This window comes from Podarcis pityusensis, assembly GCF_964106645.2.
Source record: "Podarcis pityusensis genome assembly, chromosome: 4".
Classification (NCBI taxonomy): Eukaryota; Metazoa; Chordata; class Lepidosauria; order Squamata; family Lacertidae; genus Podarcis; species Podarcis pityusensis.
The window spans coordinates 53076607-53096787 of NC_138027.1; the positions used below are offsets into that span (position 1 = coordinate 53076607).

The 20181-nt window shown below is 41.2% G+C and overlaps 2 protein-coding genes across 5 annotated transcripts in view; one reads left to right on the forward strand and one right to left on the reverse strand.

Annotated features, from left to right (window-relative positions):
• Positions 1-6597, forward strand: part of SON (SON DNA and RNA binding protein) — a 36626-nt gene extending 30029 nt beyond the window's left edge. The window contains exons 9-12 of one of the 4 annotated variants that reach the window (XM_081004399.1): positions 1744-1891; positions 3905-3973; positions 4577-4692; positions 5679-6597. In XM_081004399.1, coding sequence (XP_080860525.1) covers positions 1744-1891; positions 3905-3973; positions 4577-4692; positions 5679-5837 — 492 coding nt within the window. In that variant the 3' untranslated portion in view covers positions 5838-6597. Of the gene's footprint in view, positions 1-291; positions 1130-1743; positions 1892-3904; positions 3974-4576; positions 4693-5678 lie in introns of those variants that run through there. The other 3 variants (XR_013986038.1, XM_081004400.1, XM_081004401.1) reach the window with 3 other exon arrangements.
• A 128-nt stretch (positions 6598-6725) lies between these two features.
• Positions 6726-17602, reverse strand: DONSON (DNA replication fork stabilization factor DONSON). The gene is made up of 10 exons (XM_081004446.1): positions 17177-17602; positions 15939-16019; positions 15175-15378; positions 13085-13263; positions 11029-11207; positions 10811-10934; positions 10267-10371; positions 8917-9115; positions 7627-7839; positions 6726-7123 (listed from the first exon to the last, which is right to left on the reverse strand). The coding sequence occupies exons 1-10, from the start codon at positions 17468-17470 to the stop codon at positions 6986-6988; spliced, it is 1716 nt and encodes a 571-aa protein (XP_080860572.1). The 5' UTR covers positions 17471-17602; the 3' UTR covers positions 6726-6985.
• Between the last annotated feature and the right edge of the window lie 2579 nt (positions 17603-20181).

Consider the following 20181-nt stretch of genomic DNA (forward strand, 5'->3'; position numbering starts at 1 on the left):
GTATTCTAAGAACAGCGGGAGACAATTGACTAAAACCCTTAATTCTATTAAAATTCATATCCCACCTTTCTAGGCAAAATACCCATTGAAGATGTTTTTTGCTTTTACACCTGAAAGGGCTATTTTTGTAACGCACAAACATGCACACCCAATGATTTTGGAAAGTATATGAGAAGTTCCTGCAACCTTCAAAAGACCTTGGTCAGAAAGTTGGTCTCTGTCGTCTTTGTGAACTGGATACACATTGGTGATGAACCAGACCTTGTTGATGAACATTCTATCATTACAAAGCAGGTGCAAAAGAGGAGTCGGAGCCCTGGGTGACATTGACTGGGGTTTGTATCCTCTGCATGGTTGCCCTTTTCTAATGAGAGGTTCCTGGAAAGGAGAGGGGAGGATGAAAATGGAAGTAAGTAAATGCCCTTCTAGGTGCCTCAACTCAAAGCAGTTGGTAACTGGCAACAGCTAACATGTCTCTGTGTACACAAACTGCATGGCTTGCACCAGTCAAAACGTTTCCATGAGAGGTAATATCTTTCTCAGTTTTGCCTTTCCTTATACCAGAGCATTCCCCCCCAGAGCAATATCCAATTATTGCATGATTACAGGCAGCAGTTTTAATTATATTATGGGTATAGGATGCCTATGGAACTGAAGTCAAACATGTTCTGGAAATGTTGCTCTTTGGTTTCTTAACATCACCATATGGGGATTCATATTGAACTGGGTGTGTGCCATGAAGAGGAAATCATAAGGAAGATTGTACTCTTCATTTGCTTTTGCAATCTATTTTCAGTAAATGAAAATGAATGGAATGTAGAATGAAAGCAAAAAAATACTTGATGTGTAGGTTGATACCCAAATACTAAGCTTTGTGCCTTTGTAAAAGAGAACGTGAGAATAATATATTGTGTTGATGCTACCAATGTATATTATTAACACAAGCCGTTCGTTGCGTCGGGTCATTGGGTGGGGCAGAAAAGAGAGATGATAGTTCACAGAATAGCCTGTGAACTTTCACCCCTCTATATGGAAACTTGTTTCAGGGCCAAATCTGCCTTGTAGCTGCCTTCTTGCCACGGTCAATGCCAGCCCTACTATTCACAACACTGCGGCCATCGAGGCCTAGGTACGTAAAAATTTAAGGAGTTTTTAAAAGTACTTTAAAGCTGATTAAATGTTTTAAAACCTATGTTTGATCTTACAGCATTTAATAATAATAATATGACTCTTGTGGTTATTTGAAGCAGTTGTCACAGGCTACTGTTGAGTTGTGTGGCTAAGTTCTTTTTTAAAGAATTGCTTGTATCATGCACAGGGATTTTCAGGTGGAAAATGATCATACAGTTGTGTAATAAAGTGGGAGAAATTGTTTCTTTTATATTTAAAATATGTGTAAAAGTTTGCTTTTTCTATTCAGTAACTAGGTATACATAGCACACATTTTGCCAGTTAAATGTTTCCACAAGATGAGAAGAGATGCATTGGAACCAAAGTGCTATTATTTAAAATGCTTGTAAAATATATTATGTGTGTATATAAGCAGTGGATATTTATATTTCCACTTACTGATTGAAACTTTTACTTTAAGAATATGTCTAGGTAGATTTCTTCAATGTATGTAATGTAAAAAATACATGCCTATTTCTTTGATAGTTAATAGTTAGAAGCTTTAGAAAGTTCTGTAGTTTTCCTCCAGAGTGCTAAATGAAGGGTTCCTTTTTACTTTTTTTCTTTGGGTAGGATCAGTTTCTGAGAGCTGCCCCTGTAACTGGAGGAATGGGAGCCCAACTCATGAGGAAAATGGGATGGAGAGAAGGAGAAGGCTTGGGTAAAAATAAAGAAGGAAATAAGGAACCAATTCTAGTGGATTTTAAGACTGATCGGAAAGGTGAGTTGTTTTCTCTGATGTTAACAACTTCATACTGATTTGTCCCAGTCCATTGGGGAAACAGGTGCCTTTGTGAGGATTCTTGTTCTGAATAGAAATCCTGTGTAATCCAGGAAGGCTTTGGTACCCTACATTCAGCACTTTCATCCCAACACTTCTGATGTACAATACATACCACACGAAACAATACTGTGCCAGCGCCTGTTGCCTGTTGTAGCGGTTGAGTGAATCAGATGTGTGCAGCTGAATACTGGCAATAATGTCTTCCTTATGAAAGAATTTCTGTATCTGGGTCATTGCTTCTCTGGTACAGAAAGAGCCCTCTTAAAGTGATGCTTTTCTTCATAAGGTACCAAAATGATCTAACTCCCATTTCTTAAACAGTTCTTTCTTGAGTGGCTGACCTAGAAATCAAGCCTAATTTTTCTTTAGTAGTTCCATTTTTATGTAAAAATGTTATGTACTGTCTATTTTCCTAGAACATTTTCTCTATACTAATTTCTAGTTTGACTTAAAACTGGCAAGGGCACATTTTGAATGCTTTATATATTACATTGCATATTAGCTTCACTACGCCTGCTGAGGCCAAATATGGAATATAAAGCCTGACAAAGGTCTGGGCCAGGGCAGTATTCTAAAACATGAATTTTGTTTTATTCTAATTTTTATTCTGACTTCACCCAGCTCCTGGCTAACATATAAAAAGAAATTTATTTGCTGGTTTCCAATAATCGTATACCTTTCAACAAATGTTATATATCTTATTTACGCTTGGTTCAATATAAATATTACAGCTTCAGTAAAAACTTAAAAGAATTGAAGAAGACTGTAGTTAATATAGTGGATGTTTGGTACTTGAAAGGATATTTTAATAAAAACATTGGTTTTGATCTCAATGTGCTCTTGTGCAAGCGGAAGGCATTTCTGCTTATACAAGGTGACATTTTTCATCAAAGCTCTTCCTTCTACAGTCTTCTGTGCTGCATGCCAGCCCATCTTGGAAGATTTCTCATACCCTCACAGGGGGAATGCAGAGGAGAGGTGGGAAAGCCTCGAGTTCTGTTTACTGAAGGAAAGTTATGATCCAAGTCATTCGATGACTAATGGAAAATTACTGCTTGAAAATGTTCGTGGTTTTCTATAGCTCAACGTTGTGTGGCCCAACTAGCTTGCCTGTTAAAATACGGAATTCACTGCCAGAGGATATAGTAATGCCCCCAACTTGGAGGGCTTTAAAAAGAGCTTACACTTTCAAGGAGGATGTCTTATCAATTGCCTCTAGGCATCATGACCTTGTACTGCCTCTATCAGCAGCAGCATGCCTCTGAATACTAGGTGTTGGGTCACCAGTGAGCAGAGGGATAATTGTGTTTGTGGGCTTCCCATAGGTATCTGGTTGGCCACTGGAAGAACAGAACAGTAGACTAGATGGGTCTTTGGGTGGTAATTGTATGGTGGGTAGGTTGTTCAACTCTGCAAAAGAAAACACCCAACAACAACCCAAAAAACTGCTGTGGACTTTGTTGTCTGCATTCCTGTGTTTACTGGAAATTTATGTCATCTGCTATGGTTTTGTTAAATATTTGGCTTTCATTCAGATAAAAGCTCCCATTGGTATGTGAATTCAAGAATACCAGTTTCTGTGGTAGACTGTTCCACTGACTTGAACCAAATGGGGTCAGGACTTGCATTCATATTTGGATGTACTAGAACATCTGATGTGTGAGCACTTGAGCTTACAGGTTTCAGAACCAGCCAAGGGCCAGTAACTACATTGCCACCACATCTCATAGTATGAGCATTTACTAGGTATTTTGATACTAAAGAAACCCTAGCAAAGATTTAAAGAGTGCATTTGGCCCGCCCAAGAGGCTTCTGAGTATGTATGGTGTGGTTGCCAGCTATACCAGTTGTGTTACATTGATTCCTGCTTTGGAGAGTCCCACAGTGCTGGCTTAAAATACCAGGTTTCCATAGCTTATGAAAACACACTTTTTAATGTGCTTTCTTTAGGCTTGGTTGCGGTGGGAGAAAAGACACAGAAGAGACATGGACCTTTCAGCGCAGTGAAAGATCTTTCAGGTGAGGCTTAAAAATTCAAGGAGAGCGACCATATCTCATGGGTACAGCAATATTGAAAGTCTCGGGTTCAGTCCTTTGCATTTCCAGTTAAAAAGATCAGGTAGCAGGGTCCAGAGACCCGGGAGAGCTGCTGTCAGGACACCAGGGATGGGGAACCTTAGGCCCAGGGACCAAAGATGGCCCACCAGTTGTCTCTATCCAGTTATTGGGACTCTCCCAGCCCATGTCTGCTCTGCAGGCCACACCTCTCAAGTGCTTTGCTTGACTGTGATGATGCCTCTGGCTTACCTGAATTGAGGTTGGAGAGGTTCGTGTGTGGGTGTTGGAACCTGTGATGTTTGCATGACTAGCCTGTGGCCTCCTGTGCAAAGGTCAGAGCCACTTCCAGTGTCTGGGCAAGTCCACCACTGGCATGTGGTTGCTGGAAGGTTATCTATGAAGGAATGTGTGACCTTCGAGCCAAAAAGCATTTCCCACCCATCCCTTAGCAGAGAATATGGCCAGATGGACAAAGCATTTGACCTGGTATGAATGAGGCAGATTTAGTAATTCTGTTAATTGTGGTATTTCTACATTTCTAAAACAAAACCTGTTGTTATTAAGGCAAACATCCCGTTTCTGCATTGCTGGAAGTCTGTAACAAACGAAGATGGCTGCCTCCCATATTCGCATTGGTGAACGATAATCGACCTGAACACAATAAGCATTTTCTCTTTAAGGTAAGCTAGAATGTTCTTGTAATGGTCAGTTATCTTAGAAATTAATTTTAGCACTTAAAAGTAGATGCTTACAATAGCACAAAAGGAATGTTGATCTATTCTACTCTTCCCATGGCTTCAAACCGCCACAGCAACAACGTGTCCATCTTGTTTTCTTTTTAACCTCATCTTCTATTATTTGTATACTATTTTGTAACTTTTTATTATATTTTGTACATTGCTTGGGACATACGTGGACGTCCTTAATAAATAATAATTTCAAAACTTGCATTTTGAGCCCACAAAGCAAATACTTGTCTTTTTAGAAAGTGCATTTCGCTTTGTTTCCCGTTTGCAGTTTTTAACCCAGGCTGTGATTACGTGAAGTTGTCTGGACAGAGGAGAAGTTAGTGGACTATTTTGAAAGATGATGGAAAATGTACTCATTTTGTAGGGCTGCAATGCTTGTTTGATTTAGATAATTCATTTTAAAAACTTATCTACAAAAAGCGCACCCAAAGTGATGGAAGGTATAAAAATATAATTAAGTACAATCACTTACAAAAAAATGCAGATGGGAAGAGGAATTGCCCCTTTTTCATGCAGCAAAGGCCTAAGATGATGCCTCACGTCACATGAAAACAAATGGTTGGACCTGGAGGTTCCCTTCTGCTGATGGAAGGAGACCTTCCATTAGATGAAGCGAATCTTGGTTTCCAATCCAAAGAAATTGTGCTGACCACATCAGAAGGATTATTTTTACCCAAACCAAGGTTTTTATCAAGGGATTATACATTGCAAGTCACATGAACAATTTGAGTCCTATTGCTTGACTTTGTGGATAAGCCTTAGGCTCAGATGTGAGGGATAACTCCTTGACAGCACCTGGGTTTGGAGGTATACAAGAAACTAAGAGAGGTGTGTGTCCTTAAAATTTTAGTCTTCAGTAGGAAGGAGAAATGTGATACTTAAGTCTTACATGCATCCTGTTTTTATTTGTCTTACAGGTATTGGTCAATGGAATTGAATACAAGCCTAACAGTGTCAGTCCTAATAAGAAGCATGCTAAAGCCATGGCTGCAACCGTGGCTCTGCAGGCATTGGGACTCGTACCAAAGGAGCTCTTGGCTAATGCCACCAGCTTCAGGAGTGCCTCACACAACTAAACAACTGTTTTTATATTGACATCCTAGATATTTTTATTCTACGCAAAGGATATTTCTCTTTTGTGGTTTTGTAAATACATTAGCAACTCATTGTAAAAACTGTACAGACACCTTCAAGGCTTTTCTTTTTGTACATGGAAAATATTTAAATCACATGGTTTTGGTATGTATATTGATGTTAGTGATGCCATCATTTCTTAAATTACTAAAAATCCAAACACATGACTATGGAGTTATCTGTAATTTGTTTTAAAGCTCAACCGATCTTTACCTTCAATATAAAATTTAAAGTTTAACTGTTTTGTACCATGATGCAGTTCCCATAGTTTTTGGTAAACTTTCTGTTAAAGCTGTGTAGTCTTAAGTTTACAATGACAATGACTGGTAGCTCATGCTAGACAAGTGCCAGGCCCTCCTATTTTATCTGCAAAGAGAAAATGGATACGGTTGCTGGATGATGCTAACTACTGCTATTCCCCCTATCCGAATGCCATTGAGTCTAGCAAAATTGTCTAGCTCAGAAAAAAAATTACACTTGTGAGAATGAAGCACATCCAGCAACAGAAATAAGAACTGCAATATAAATTTATCTGCCTGCATGTTTGGTAGAAGAAACATGAAACTGTAATTTGAGTCAAACACAATGCCTGATGTTGATTGTATACATTTGTGGTAACTGAATTTTCAGCTATAACTGGATGGGGATGTAGAATGATGTTGTTGTACTCGGCTTGGTCAATAAAGCAGCACAAGTTCCTTATTTACTGTCTAGTGCAATTTGTCCTGTTTATAGTGAACCAAATGGCTTACTTAATTTGTTTTACCCTGAAGAATAGTCCTGTATAATCTCAGACTTCCACCTTTTAGCTTCAAAGAAAACACACAAGATTCTAGGGTTAAAGTTTAATTAAAAATCTATAAATACCAAGGTTTCAATCTTGGGGGGAAAAGGCAAAGGTTGAGTTCACTATACAACACAGAATAGGCAGTTTTCCATCAACTCTGCTTAGGAAGGCTAATCTAGCCAGTAAGTTTTGCACATTAACATGTACAGTTTGTTATTGGCAGAATGCTATTGTACCCACCCAACATGGCTTAAACACCTCAGGAACACCAATGGCAATTCTTCATTGACCGATATTGCTTGTTTAGGCTTTCCATGTGTAGGCATAATTGTTCATTTCTAGGAGCCTTATGGATGACTTTCCTAATGTTGGAGAAAGAGTAAGCTGTTCTAAAGTGTTAGGATGCAATCCACACTTCTTAAGGTCCTTGCTATGGGGTTCCTGTAAAAATTAAGAAAAGTATTACTAGTACAATTTCTTACTGTTTAACATGCCATTTCACAAGTCTACCAAACACCCTATCCTTTGAGCACCTATGGAACCATTGATTTTAAAAAGTTCACATACCACTTTGTTAAAAAACAAAGTGGTTTACAAAGAAAATAATTCAATATAATAGTAAAAACTAACTCTTTAAAACAATCAAAAGATAAAATCAGCAATGAACTAAAAACATATTAAAAATACACCATCATTTTACATGTGTGGAGTAGGCTTGTCTAAACAAAAATGTTTACAGCAGTGTCGGAATACAGTGAAGGCATCTGCCTAGTGTCAATAGGCAGGGGGTTCCAGAACGCAGGCCGGCACCACACTAAAAGGTCAATTTCTTACAAATGCAGAATGGGTCTTATGTGACACCTATAACAGGGCTAGCATGCTTTCTCTTTTCCGTTAATCAGATTATTCCCAATTCAGATGAATGTTAAGTAAAATCTCTTTACCTCTTTTATGCTCTGTTCATTACTGATGCTTGTGTTGAACACTGCTGTTGGGTCATGTGTATAACACACAGCAGAGTAAGATCCATTCTGAGCAGATTTGAGCAGCATGGACAAGGAATGCATAGAGTGAGGCATGACAGGACCAACAATCTCCAGACTAAATAAATCTTTGTAACGTGATTGGACCTGTGTCCGCACATTTATGCTTCGAGCCTGTGGAAAAATATTAAGCAATATGACACGAAGGTTCAAAAACATTGAAATTAAACCTAACCTTTTTATGCACCCAAAGTTTAACAGTGGGTCAATTCTACATATAGGAAAAATGCAAGGCAGCAATTACTGGGGGATGGTACTGGAGGAAAGTCAAGAAGTTGAAAGTATGTGGTCATAAATGAGAGACTAAGCATTTAAATGGTTGCAATCTACAAAGCAGAAGAAATGTGAACACACCATTGATAGATGCTCAAGAGGTTGGGTGTAAGCATGGTGTCTTCATGCGGATGAATTATGGAAAAGGGAGAATTTACAACTTAATAAGCCCTGCCTATTAAAAATTCTAGCAGAATCACAAAATATCCACTTAGATACTGCCCTCTGCCCGCACGCAAAAAGCCCAGCTACCACCTCCAGTATTAAGAACTTAAAGCATTACATAATTTGAGTGCATGAATGTGTGATTTACTATAGGGAGTGGCTAGTACAGCTGATTTAGGCTAATGGAGACAAAGCAAATGGTTGCTAAGAGCAAAGTCTGCAGCAACACAAGTTTCTATCTCTAGATTCTAAGAGAAATTCTTAAAAAGTTGGGTCTTGCTGCACCGTATGATACAATACTAAGGCAAATGTCTGGTAGCAGCCTGCAATCATTTCATGTTATACCGATACACGGGAAGGGAGCACGGAATCATAGAGGCAGGCATTTTGAAACACATGGTAAATTATCAGACCAACAATAGTCATGCTAAGTGATCATGATTAGTAACAGATTCCAGGAATTAAATTTGGCAAGTTGGATCCTAACAGTCTTCCACAAAGAGGTCTCCTTTCTTTCATAGAAGGCTTTTGATCCAGTGGAGGACCCCACTAAGAGGACTGGGTGAAGCCAATTTTCTCCAATTATCCTGGCATTCCACCCCCCATAAGAGATTTTTCAAAGGGCACAAGAAGCTGCAAGGGGAGGGCAAATCCAAAAAATGAGCTTCCCCATCCTGCCACCAGTGTTCACACAAGCCATTCCCCCCGCCATAAAGCCAACAATATGTGAAATCATGTTGCAGTAATTTTTACCTTGAGCGTTTGCATCGTTGCCCCTCTAAAGGCAACTGGTGACAGCAGTGTTGGAGGGATGCCAGCCTGAGGGCCTGCAGCAGCCACTAAGCTCTTGCAATTTATCAAGAAGTTTAGCAAAGTGAATGTGTTTGTTCCTTTGACCAGCACAACAGATTCGGGCTTGTGATCCATTTGTACCTCATTTCTCTCCTTACAGCTACAGACCAAATGTCAAGGGAAAGGTATATATACACACACACACACATAACAGCAGAAGATGAATACAAAGTCAATACAAATTGAAAGTCATAACCTTATTTAATTTTTGCAAGTGATTTACAAGGTAAAGACACATTTCACCCTTGTCTCAGAGGCAAGGAATGTGCTTTAAGTACACATTAATACTGTGCTGTTACTATTTAAATTTAAGCTAATAATTCGCCTAGCTATGAAAAAGCTTTGATCTTGTCATGCTTGCAAAGAAACAATCCCTGCCCCCCGAAAAAACCTGCTGTGGAAAAAATTGTGATTTCCTCATACTCACCTTGATGTGCTAGTCATACCACATCAAGGGTATCTGAAACTGCTAGCCAATATGACTCTTGCCTACTTCAGTATTATTAATTGATCTACATGCTGCTTATGTACCAAAATGGCTTCTAAGCAGTTTACAGGTATGAAATGAACCCATAATTAAAACGTGCAGCAACATATGGACAGCAGCAAATGTGCAGCAACAAATAATCCTTAATTAAAACATACAATATTAAGAAGCATAGTTAACAGTTAACATAAAAACACAAGCTCAGTTCAGGGGAATGTCTGCCTAAACTGGTGTGTCTTCAAGAGCTGCAGGGAAGGCAATTCAACACCTCCTGGTTAGCACAAACTGATACGACACCAGGACATGGCAAAACTATTTTGAGTTCCAGTTACTGGTCATAGCACCCTTACTGGGCAGTGAAGAAAAAGATGGATTTTCAGGTAACCCGAACCAGAGATTTTTTAGGGCTTTGTATGTAAAACTGTCTCAGTGGCTAATACACAGCCGCTGCAGAACCCTCAGCACTGGCATGTTATGTGCCTCATTAGGAGCAGTAGAAAGGAAGGTCCTTTCCTAATCATCCTTGGCAATCATCCCACTTGCACTGATTATAATCCGTATCAAAATGAGTTTAACTGACTATAGTACATGTTGAAAGCGTTTTGCACTCAATGTACCGTGTTGACTCCAAATATCAGGAACAAGCACCAAATGTTCCTGCCTCTCAGTAGTTGAGTGTTGCTTTCTCAGCTGTATATTAGACAAGTCTTGCACACAGCTTTAAAATCACAACTTAAGGAAGTGTTTCACTTTTGAAAGGATACAGTTTGATAGAAATTGTATCTGGCTTTTTAATCTTGTCTTGTACTCCCATCTCCTCCAACCATGAAAATCCTTCATCGTCATCAACATCACTCATTCCTCGTCCCCTAAGCAAAGAGACACCACTTTAGTAGGTCGCAACATGTGAGCCATCTATTAATATAGTGGTATCTTGGGTTACAGACGCTTCAGTTTACAGATGATTCAGGTTACAGACTCCGCTAACCCAGAAATAGTACCTTGGGTTAAGAACTTTGCTTCAGGATAAGAACAGAAATCACGCAGCAGCGGTGCAACAACAACAACGAGAAGCTCCGTTAGCTAAAGTGGTGCTTCAGGTTAAGAACAGTTTCAGGTTAAGAACGGACCTCCAGAATGAATTAAGTTCTTAACCGAGGTACCACTGTACAGAAATCAGTTCGGGAGTAAAAACAAAACAAAACACGATTGATCTTGCATCAGAAAAGTAGTTTTTGTGCTAGAAAAATGCAACAAGACAGAGCCAGCTTTTCCAATGAGAAAGACCCCATAACAAGAACTACATACTCTTCATTCTCAGCATCCTTGCCTGTTGTTTCAGAGCCACTAACAAGTCCTGTTTCTAAGTGGGATGCCAACACATTCGATTTCCTTTTTCTAACTTCTTGAAAAGGTAACAAAAATTCAATACCTGAGAAGGAGTGGAAAAAGCAAATTAATGGTGTAGAGACAATATACAAGAGGGCTTTTGTAAGTCATTTGGCTTAATAACATACTGTTCTCACCTTCATTTTGCATGGCTTCCCTTAAGCCTCTAGTTGTGGGTGAAATTAGCGCAGTGATCACATCACTTCCAGCAAGCCCTGCTGCACGGAACAACACCGTGAACTGGTAAGTGCAAACGTAGAAATAGGGGCAAAGCTTGGCTCTCAGCAGATTATAAAGGGAGGTAAAACTGAGACACCTGCAAGGTAAAGAATCAAGGTGCAGAATGATCAGCCTGCAATTTGGAAACAGCAAAACTGAGGGAAACAAAACACAGAGACAACAAAACTACTCGCACACAGAGAGTAGTTTACAACAGGAAGTTGGTACGTAACCTTAAATGTGCTTCTGGTGTATGGGGAGTGGAAGACAGTTGAAGGACAGACCAATCTAGCTCCTGTCTGTTCCACTAGCCACAGACCAAGGACAGGATGGGGGACTGGATTCCCACCCCACCTTCTGTCATTGAAATTCTACTCAATATTGATCCACAGTAGATTCCAATGTATCGTTAGCAGAGTAAAAACTTAAACACGTTGCAGCATTCCTCCAAAACAGACCTGAGGCATTTCATCTAGCAGAGCTTTACTGCTACTGGAGGAAAATGAACATAATGGTCACAAATTCAATACATTCAGGATTGGCACTGTCCATAAAAAACCTAGTTGCAGCAGACTTAACGTAAACTTACAGTAACTTATAGTAAGTCTAAATCTTAACACTAAGCATACAGAACACCACACCAGAAAGAAAGAGAGACAGAGAGACAGAGAGACAGAAAAAGAAAGAAAGAAAGAAAGAAAGAAAGAAAGAAAGAAAGAAAGAAAGAAACCCAGGCTCCTTCTGGCCTCACTATTATTGTTAGCATGACCTTGACAGAAAGAGATAACAGAACCAGTTTAAAGCAGCTGTACTCGGCTCCTTCTTTCACACAGAGAAGCTTCCAGAACCCTCCTGAATTAAGTAGAACAGGAAAGATCTCGACACATCAGATCAATACTTTCTGTACCAAGAAATGCAAACTGACACCTTCAAGCATAAAGAAAAAGCAAACCAGCACACATAGAGTTGAGGGGAAGTTGTTAGTAGCAAAACCAAGCTACTGACATTTTAACTGAAAATCTAAATAGACTGAGAAAAGCAATAATAATGATGAAATGGCAGAATGCTGATTAAGGGAAGCCTGAGATATAAACTTCTGGAAAACAAGGCAAAACACACATCAAAAACAAATCACACAAATGGACAAAATGCCTTTAAAACAAAAATCACCAACCTGAGTAGATAACCCGAGCGTGTACACACACAAACACCTTCTCCAGGTCAAAAAGGGAAATACTGGCCAAGTGAAGGGCAGCAAGTAATGGGCAAAGAACCTTTGGTGCTCCAGAACTTGTTGGACTCCCAACTCCCATGCAAGGAAGATGGGAGTTGAAGTCAAACAATCGCTTGGAGGCCACACGTTTCTGACAGTGGGAAATCAGGATATCCTTATCCACAGTAGTGCTATCTTGAAGACTGACATTGCGGATTAATGCATATTTATTCCACAGAACACGGCTTGTAATGTTTCTTCCTTTCACAACTTGAAGTTGCAAAATAGCGCCTTACATAACACCGCTTTTTAAAGTGGAAAGTTGCTTTACAAAGGAGAGAAATTTTAGAGTAGGGCTGGAGGTGCGAAGATAATGGGATGCTTAACCCTTTCTCTCCTTCAAATTTACACATCAGACAAACCAATTTTCTGAACATTATAGAGGGGAAAGCTGCTTGGGAGCAGAGAAAGGGTGGAGAGGAAAACAAATACATCCTCCCTTCTATAAATTTCCCCTCTCCAAATACAGCTTCTTATCTGAAATAGAAGTGTCCAGATTTTTGTAAGCATTTGCATGCAAAGTGCAGTTGGCCCCAGAACCAAAGCTGCTATACTGATTATTGAGAATGAATTCCTTGATTTTGCATTATGACTCAACTCAAATTTTGCAATGTGGTGGTAGTTATGAAAATAGCCTGTGAGTATCAGTACTATTTGACTCTTAGCTGCTTGGTGATGTATTTCCATTCACTTCAACTCACCATTCACTCATGAGAACTTGTTGGAGCCCTTCATCATAGGACCAAGGATTATTTTTCCCAGTCATTTTTCTATCTGCTCCAATACGAGGGAACAGCTTTAGCCACGGCAGGAAAGGATGAAGCCAGTATACAAGGCTTTGCTGGAAAGCACATCGGAGTTCTGTGGAGAGCTTCGGTTCCTAAGATAGCAAAGTGTTGAAATTACATTTTTAAAGCTATTCATAAGATGTCTGAAAAATCTTCATTCAATTTACCCTGTAGGCTGAAAGGCCACAAAAGCAGGTACTTTTTTTCAAGAGAGTATGAGAAGTATTAAATTTATTATGTGGAATTCTAAGGCACCATCTATCTACCCTGATTCAACACAAATTTATGCAGCAACTGCAATCAAACCAAATGAGTTACCAGCCCAATTGCCATGAGGGAGAAACATTACTAAAAGCTGATCCACACTTTACATATAAAGTGGACTTACTGCTGAGTGCACCTCTGTCTATGTTTCGGAAAGGAGCGGGAAAGAAGTACATTTTTAAAAACCCTAATTTTTTTACACGGCAATCAGTAAGAGACCAGGAAGAAATAGTATGACTTTTTTAGGGAACAGCAAAGCAACTGTGACAGCTCTACTTCAGATCAATAAATTCATTGCAGTATATAAGATACTCACTGTGTTACAAACTTCTTGTATATTATACTGCAATCATTCCTAATCTTCATTAAGTTTGGTAGTTTGACCAGGCCATTTCTGCCACATCTCTATAACAACTCCAGCCTGAGTGATATATTTTGCATACATTTAAAGGGAGTTATGGTGGCACTGTGGTCTAAACCACAGAGCCTAAGGCTTGCCGATCAAAAGGTCGGTGGTTCAAATCCCCATGACGGGGTGAGCTCCCGCTATTCGGTCCCAGCTCCTGCCCACCTAGCAGTTCAAAAGCACATCAAAGTGCAAGTAGATAAATAGGCACCGCTCCGGCGGGAAGGTAAACGGCGTTTCTGTGTGCTGCTCTGGTTCGCCAGAAGCGGCTTAGTCATGCTGGCCACATGACCTGGAAGCCGTCTGCGGACAAATGCTGGCTACCTCGGCCTATTGAGCAAGATGAGCGCGCAACCTCAGAGTCATCCGCGACTGGACCTAACATTCAGGGGTACCTTTACCTTTATAGTAAGTAAAAGGCAAAGGACTCTTTGATGGTTAAATCCAGTCAAAGGCGACTATGGGGTGTGGTGCTCATCTTGCTTTACAGGTCGAGGGAGCCGGTGTTTGTCCACAGACAGCTTTCCGGGTCATGTGGTCAGCATGACTAAACCACTACTGGCGCATGGAGGACCATGACGAGTGCCAGATTTATCTACTTGCACTGGTATGCTTTCAAACTGCTAGGTTGGTGAAAGCTGGGAGCAGCAGGAGCTCACTCTGTCAAGCCCAAGAGGCTCAGTGGTTTAGACCACAGCGCCACCCTTTTGCTATAGTACTCTTCGAGGACAGTACCATGCACTTGTGCCGATGAGTACAGTGGTAGGTCCCTTTGCAGCTTATGAACAGGTCTCAAAAGTTCAAAGAGATTCTAAGGGTTAATAAGCTGAATAAGAAGCCTATTTATATGTTTTGGGGTAGGCACAATCCTGTTATAATTTCTCTACGTGAAAAAATACCACCATTTTTATAACCATAACCTATTATCCTAAGTTTTATCTTTATAACACACAAAACGTCAGGTGATTCAGAATGTTCTTTGCAGGCAGATTATTCCTTTCTGAATAATGTTAGCCTGGCAAGTTACCAATGTCAATGGTAACACTGGAGGACTAGGGAGTCTTACATCATTTGTCTCAGCTTCATAGTGCTACTGAATTAAAGGATCTATATATGGCAGAAATCTGTCACAGAGCCAAGATCTTTTCATCAATATACACCATAAAACATTGAGAAGAAGGCAGTTTGCACATGGTAGGAAGACATGATTGGCCATGCAAGTTTTAAAAATATATACTGTGCTGAACATCTCACTGCAGGTGTGAATTGGCACCTTTCTACCTCAGTGTCTCTAGTCTATTCTCCTGATCAACGGTTCAACAGAACTAATTACCTGAATACTTTGAGGCAAGTTTATTAATGCTCCTCTACAATGCTGGACGTATCCTAGGGATTCTTCTTGTGCTTTTAAGTGATCTGCCCATGCAAATGATTGGGAAGATGTGAATAGAAGTCGAGTTTTAATACTCCAGTCCGCAGGAAACTCATAACTTGGTGAGGAAGAAACGTCTGTATTGGAAACAGCCAGATATGGGTCCTTGAAAAATATAAACATTGAAAAAAATTACAAGGAAGCAGCTCCTTCATTAAAATGCCATCACTTAAATGTTTAGAAGAAGCATGTCCTTCCTTTGCTAGCATTAAGAACTGCATCTTTTTACATATACACCAATATTAGTGAAGAGTAGAAAATATTGTTGCTTTTTAAAAAGTGTAATAGGTGTTCTCTAGTGCTGCAGAAAACAGCACACACTATCAGCCCCCGTCAGTCTCTCTGACCATGCCCCAAGCAGCATGAATGACTCAAGTCATCCAGCAAAAACTGCAGCCTTTCCTTTCCACATGCACAGTTGCATTTTTTATGTTTGCCTTGCTGTGAATATCACAAGGGGCCCAATTTCAGCTGCATCCTTATTCACATCACTAGGAATAAATAAGCTGTTCTACGAGTGCAGCTTTCTGCCATGAAGTCATCCCCATTGGAGGAGTGTGATTAGTGGGGGTGCATTCAAAAGGCAACGGGCTTGAGCCCTGTGTGATAAAATAAATCCAATATTCTCTTATATAGATACATTTAACAGTTGCAATGATTCTTACATTGATCAATGAGTCAACAGATGCTGCTTCAGAAAACTCTTCTTTCCAGATAGACTCGTCGTCTTGCAGACCATTTAAAAACTGGAAAAAATTTCAAAGTTAAGAGAACACCAAAGATTCAATGAACAGTGAATAAAATAATCCACTGCAGTGTTTAGCATAATATATATATTTTAAAAAATATGGTTAAAATTCTGTCACTCTGCAAAGTTCAAGCCTAGATATTCTTATGTAATCCCTTAAGTATCAATGGGCATGCTTTATTAATCTGTATTTACTTATTAATTTTTATACTGCCCTTCATCCAAGGATTACAGAGTGGTTTACTATATAAAAACACAAAATATGTAACATAGTAACAAAAATACATAACTATTGTGGACTGTTTTCTAACCCAATTAAAAAACCTGTCCCAGGTTAGAAAAATGTCCCCCAACAACATTACAGACACTTCACACTTTCTTAACCATTCCTTCACCATTTTCCTATACGCGTGGGGTGTTGTTATTATCCCAATCTACTAACATTGGCTGGTGTAGTAAACACACCCCAACTCAATGCATTCCTAGGACATTATATGCCACAGGTGATTTTTTTGTTTTGTTTCCAGAAGGAAAACAGTAACCAGTAACCGGCTGAAGTTTGGGGACACTGTATAGGTGACATTTATGGGAGGGGGGGTGCCCTACTGGTCTACTTGCGTGTAAAGTGCACAATGGAATGTGTGCCTGGTAAGTTTCTTGGATGAAAGCTAAAGACTCCACCATTTAACCTCTCACAACCTAGGGTCCTGCTTGATTACTGTTGATCCCGACGTTGCGTCTCCTCCCATGTGCTTTCCCGCATAAATATTATTAGAATAATGTATGCGCCACCTTTTCTTTCAAGAAGTATCACCAAGGCGCTTTTACCAAGTTATCGAATATTTCCCCAAAAAATTACCAGAACTGCCCAAAGCGATTCACAGAAACCGCAATGCAAAAATAAAGCAATAATCATAATAATCATATCGTGTCAATATAACATTTCGATAAGCGGTCTTAATACTAATCCGTTTCGAAACGATCCAAATAAATAATGCGCTTTGGCTGCCCTATGATAATCGAAGAGTTTAAATTCGGAGGCGGGGCGTGCACATTAACAAACGCAAAAAAAGGAGGAAAGAGGGAAACGGCGATCTGCAACGCAGCGCTTTCCCGCCCCGAAGGCTCCGAATTCCGTTCGTCGCGACGCCTTACCTGGGCGCGGGAGCAGCTGGGGGCGCCGCCCGCCGGAGAGAGGGACTGGCCTGTCCCCGGCGGAGGGCGCGGGCTGTTCTCCAGGCTCGAGAAGGGGTTGCGCCTGCGGCTCCCCGGGTAAGGCCGAGGGGACAGAGCCGAGCCGCCCAGCGCGCAAGGGGCGGCGGCGGCGGCGGGCGCGCTGGGAGAGTGGCCGGGCTCCGCGTCGCTTCTCCGCGCCCTTTTCCTCTTCAGGCGCAGCAGCTCGGGAGGCTTCTTGAAGCCGGGGGAGTAGCCGGGGACCACGGAGCACATGGCGGCGGCGGAGGCGGCCGAGAACCAGAAGCGGAGCGGGGTCGGCGTCCGGCTGCAAGATACGAACTTGGCGCGCGGCAGCAGCAGGCTCCGCCTTGAGGGCGGGAAGAAGCGCCTCCTGGTTGCCGCGCGGAGACCGGCCAATCGGAAAACCGCGGCCGCCTTTCCTGCCCTGGCGAGGGCGCCGTAAGCTGCGCTGCTGCGCTGCACACACGCGCGCGCGAGCCGAGAGCTCCACTATTTGGTCCGGGGGCGCAGCTTCCATCACGCCCCAAGCGAAATCCTACGCGTTTCCTCTCCGGATTCCTGTCTCTTTACTGTTTTTTTTCCCTTAAGGAAAGGGCTGTGCTGTGTTTTTAGTAGCAGTATTTTAATACAGTAATTTGTTTTGATTCTGTTTAGTTTTTAATCATTACATGTCATGTTTTTAGCTTTTTGTATTTTCTTTGTTTTTAATGTATTCGTATTAAAGATTTTCTTGATTTACAAAGGTATATGCAATGTCTCTCTCTCGTATTTTTTTACACGTAACACTTAAAAAAAACAAAAAACAAATCGGTTTCATTTGTTGAGACATTAGGAAGAATAGGGGGAAAGAGGTGGAGGGAGGGAAAGATGAGTGGGGTTGGGGTCGGTGGTGATGTTTCTATTCTACTTAATATATGTGGGGTTTTGTGTCAGCGTTGTTTGTGCAGGCGCTCTGCTGTTCATTTGTGTTCCTTTGGCTTTTTGTATTTTCTCTGTCTTGCTTCGTGTCAGCCGCCTTGAATCCCAGTCCCAGGGAGCAAGGCTGGGTATAGGTAGAATCCATGGCCATAGCCAAGGCCCCCTCCCCAAATCAAGTAAATAAAAATACTTCACTGACCAGTCGCATCGCAGATAGCTTGGTTCTGCCCCTCCCATAAAAACCCAGGCTACGCCCATGATTGAATCATCATCATTTTATTACAGTATTTGCACCCCCATCCATCTGACTAGGTGGCCCCAGCCACTCTGGGCGGCTTCCAGCATAAACAAAAACATAATTAAACATTAAAAACTTCCCTAGACAGGGCTGCCTTCAGATGTCTTCTAAATGATACTTCCTGCTTTGTTCTTGGTGATTGACGTTTCATGCATATAATACTTAAAGCCTTACATCAAATTTCCTTGAAATTAAAGGCAGAGTGTTCTCAGCTGATACATCCCCATAAACATGCCTTTATCCCTTCTAAGGCTATATGACTTTTGACCAATGCTGGCAATATGGCTTCAATATTAAGGGAGCTTTTTTCTACGCCCCACCTTCTTCAAGTCTGAAGAAAAATTCCAGTCCACTTAAAAAGTTTGCGATGAAGTGACCTTGGAAATTTTCAAAATAAAAGCTGCTAACCCTTGGCCAAGCATGCCAATGTAACCTATATCTTATCTAGTTGGCTTCTTTAAAATATATATCTTCAAAATTAGAATAGAACTATGAAAAGCAAGAAGCTAGAAAACATTATATTGAATTCTCAAACTGTGTTTCTGGGTTCTAGTTAACTTAATATTTCCACACACTGAAAGAGTTGAGGGGCATAATATGAAGCCTCTGCAGACGATTTAGTTGCAGAAATATATAGTTGTGGAGAAAGGCAGAACATTTTTCCTTAGAACAGTAGTTAAGAGAATTTGGCTTGTCAACATTCAGCTTCAGTTGTGGGAAGCCACATTCTCTCTAGCAATTAACAGCAATCTACTACAATATCAGCTTTCCACAGGGTTTGTGTTATGTACTGAAGTTCTCACCCTGGGCCAGCAGGGGGATACTGTAGATAGTTATGCAAATGAAGGATCGAAAAGTGACGTTCAGTGATTGGATAGTTTGTATGCAAATGAAGGATCAAAAAGTGACGTTCAGTGATTGGATAGTTTTAGAAAATGGCAACAGTTACATTGTTCTGGAGCTCTATATAAGCAGGCTGACTGAGCCCCTCAGTTTAGTTCTGTTCTGACATCTGAATAAAGAAGAGCTGTTTGAAGAATTACTGTGTCGTCTGCTATGTTCAGCCACAACTTAACACTGGCGACGAAGGTGGGATCGATGGACATCAGAGCACAGCCAGATGCAGCCACCCTCTGAGCTGAGCTGAATCACTGAGCAAAATCACTGAACAGAACCAATTCAGAGCTGACTGTTCTGGCTAGAGCACGGTGTTCCATCCATCGCCCTTCACGCCGGTATTGGAATCATGGCTTCACTTGTGCCTCTACCACCGTTTGCGCCAGCCTCTGAATCATGGGACTCCTACCTCGCTCGGTTCGACTGCTACCTCCAAGCCAACGAGCTGACAGCAGTATCAAAGGAACGGAAGCGGGGCCTATTCCTCAGCCTCTGTGGGCCTGAGGTGTTTGAGACAGCCCGAGCATTGGTTGCGCCTGAAGCAGTCCAGGCAACACCATGGGACACGATCCAAGAGAAGCTCCGCAACCACTATGCGCCAAAGCCATCCAAGATTGCTGCCTGCCATGCGTTCTACCACCGGAACCAGGCAGAGGGGGAGTCAATCAACAACTACACCACCGCCCTGCAACAGGCTGTGATGCACCGCGAGTTCTGAGACTTAGACGATGCCCTGATGGATCGAATCGTCTGTGGGGTCCGGGACATCCATCTGCAACGGTGTCGACTGAGCCCCAGTTTAGTTCTGTTCTGACATCTGAATAAAGAAGAGCTGTTTGAAGAATCGCTG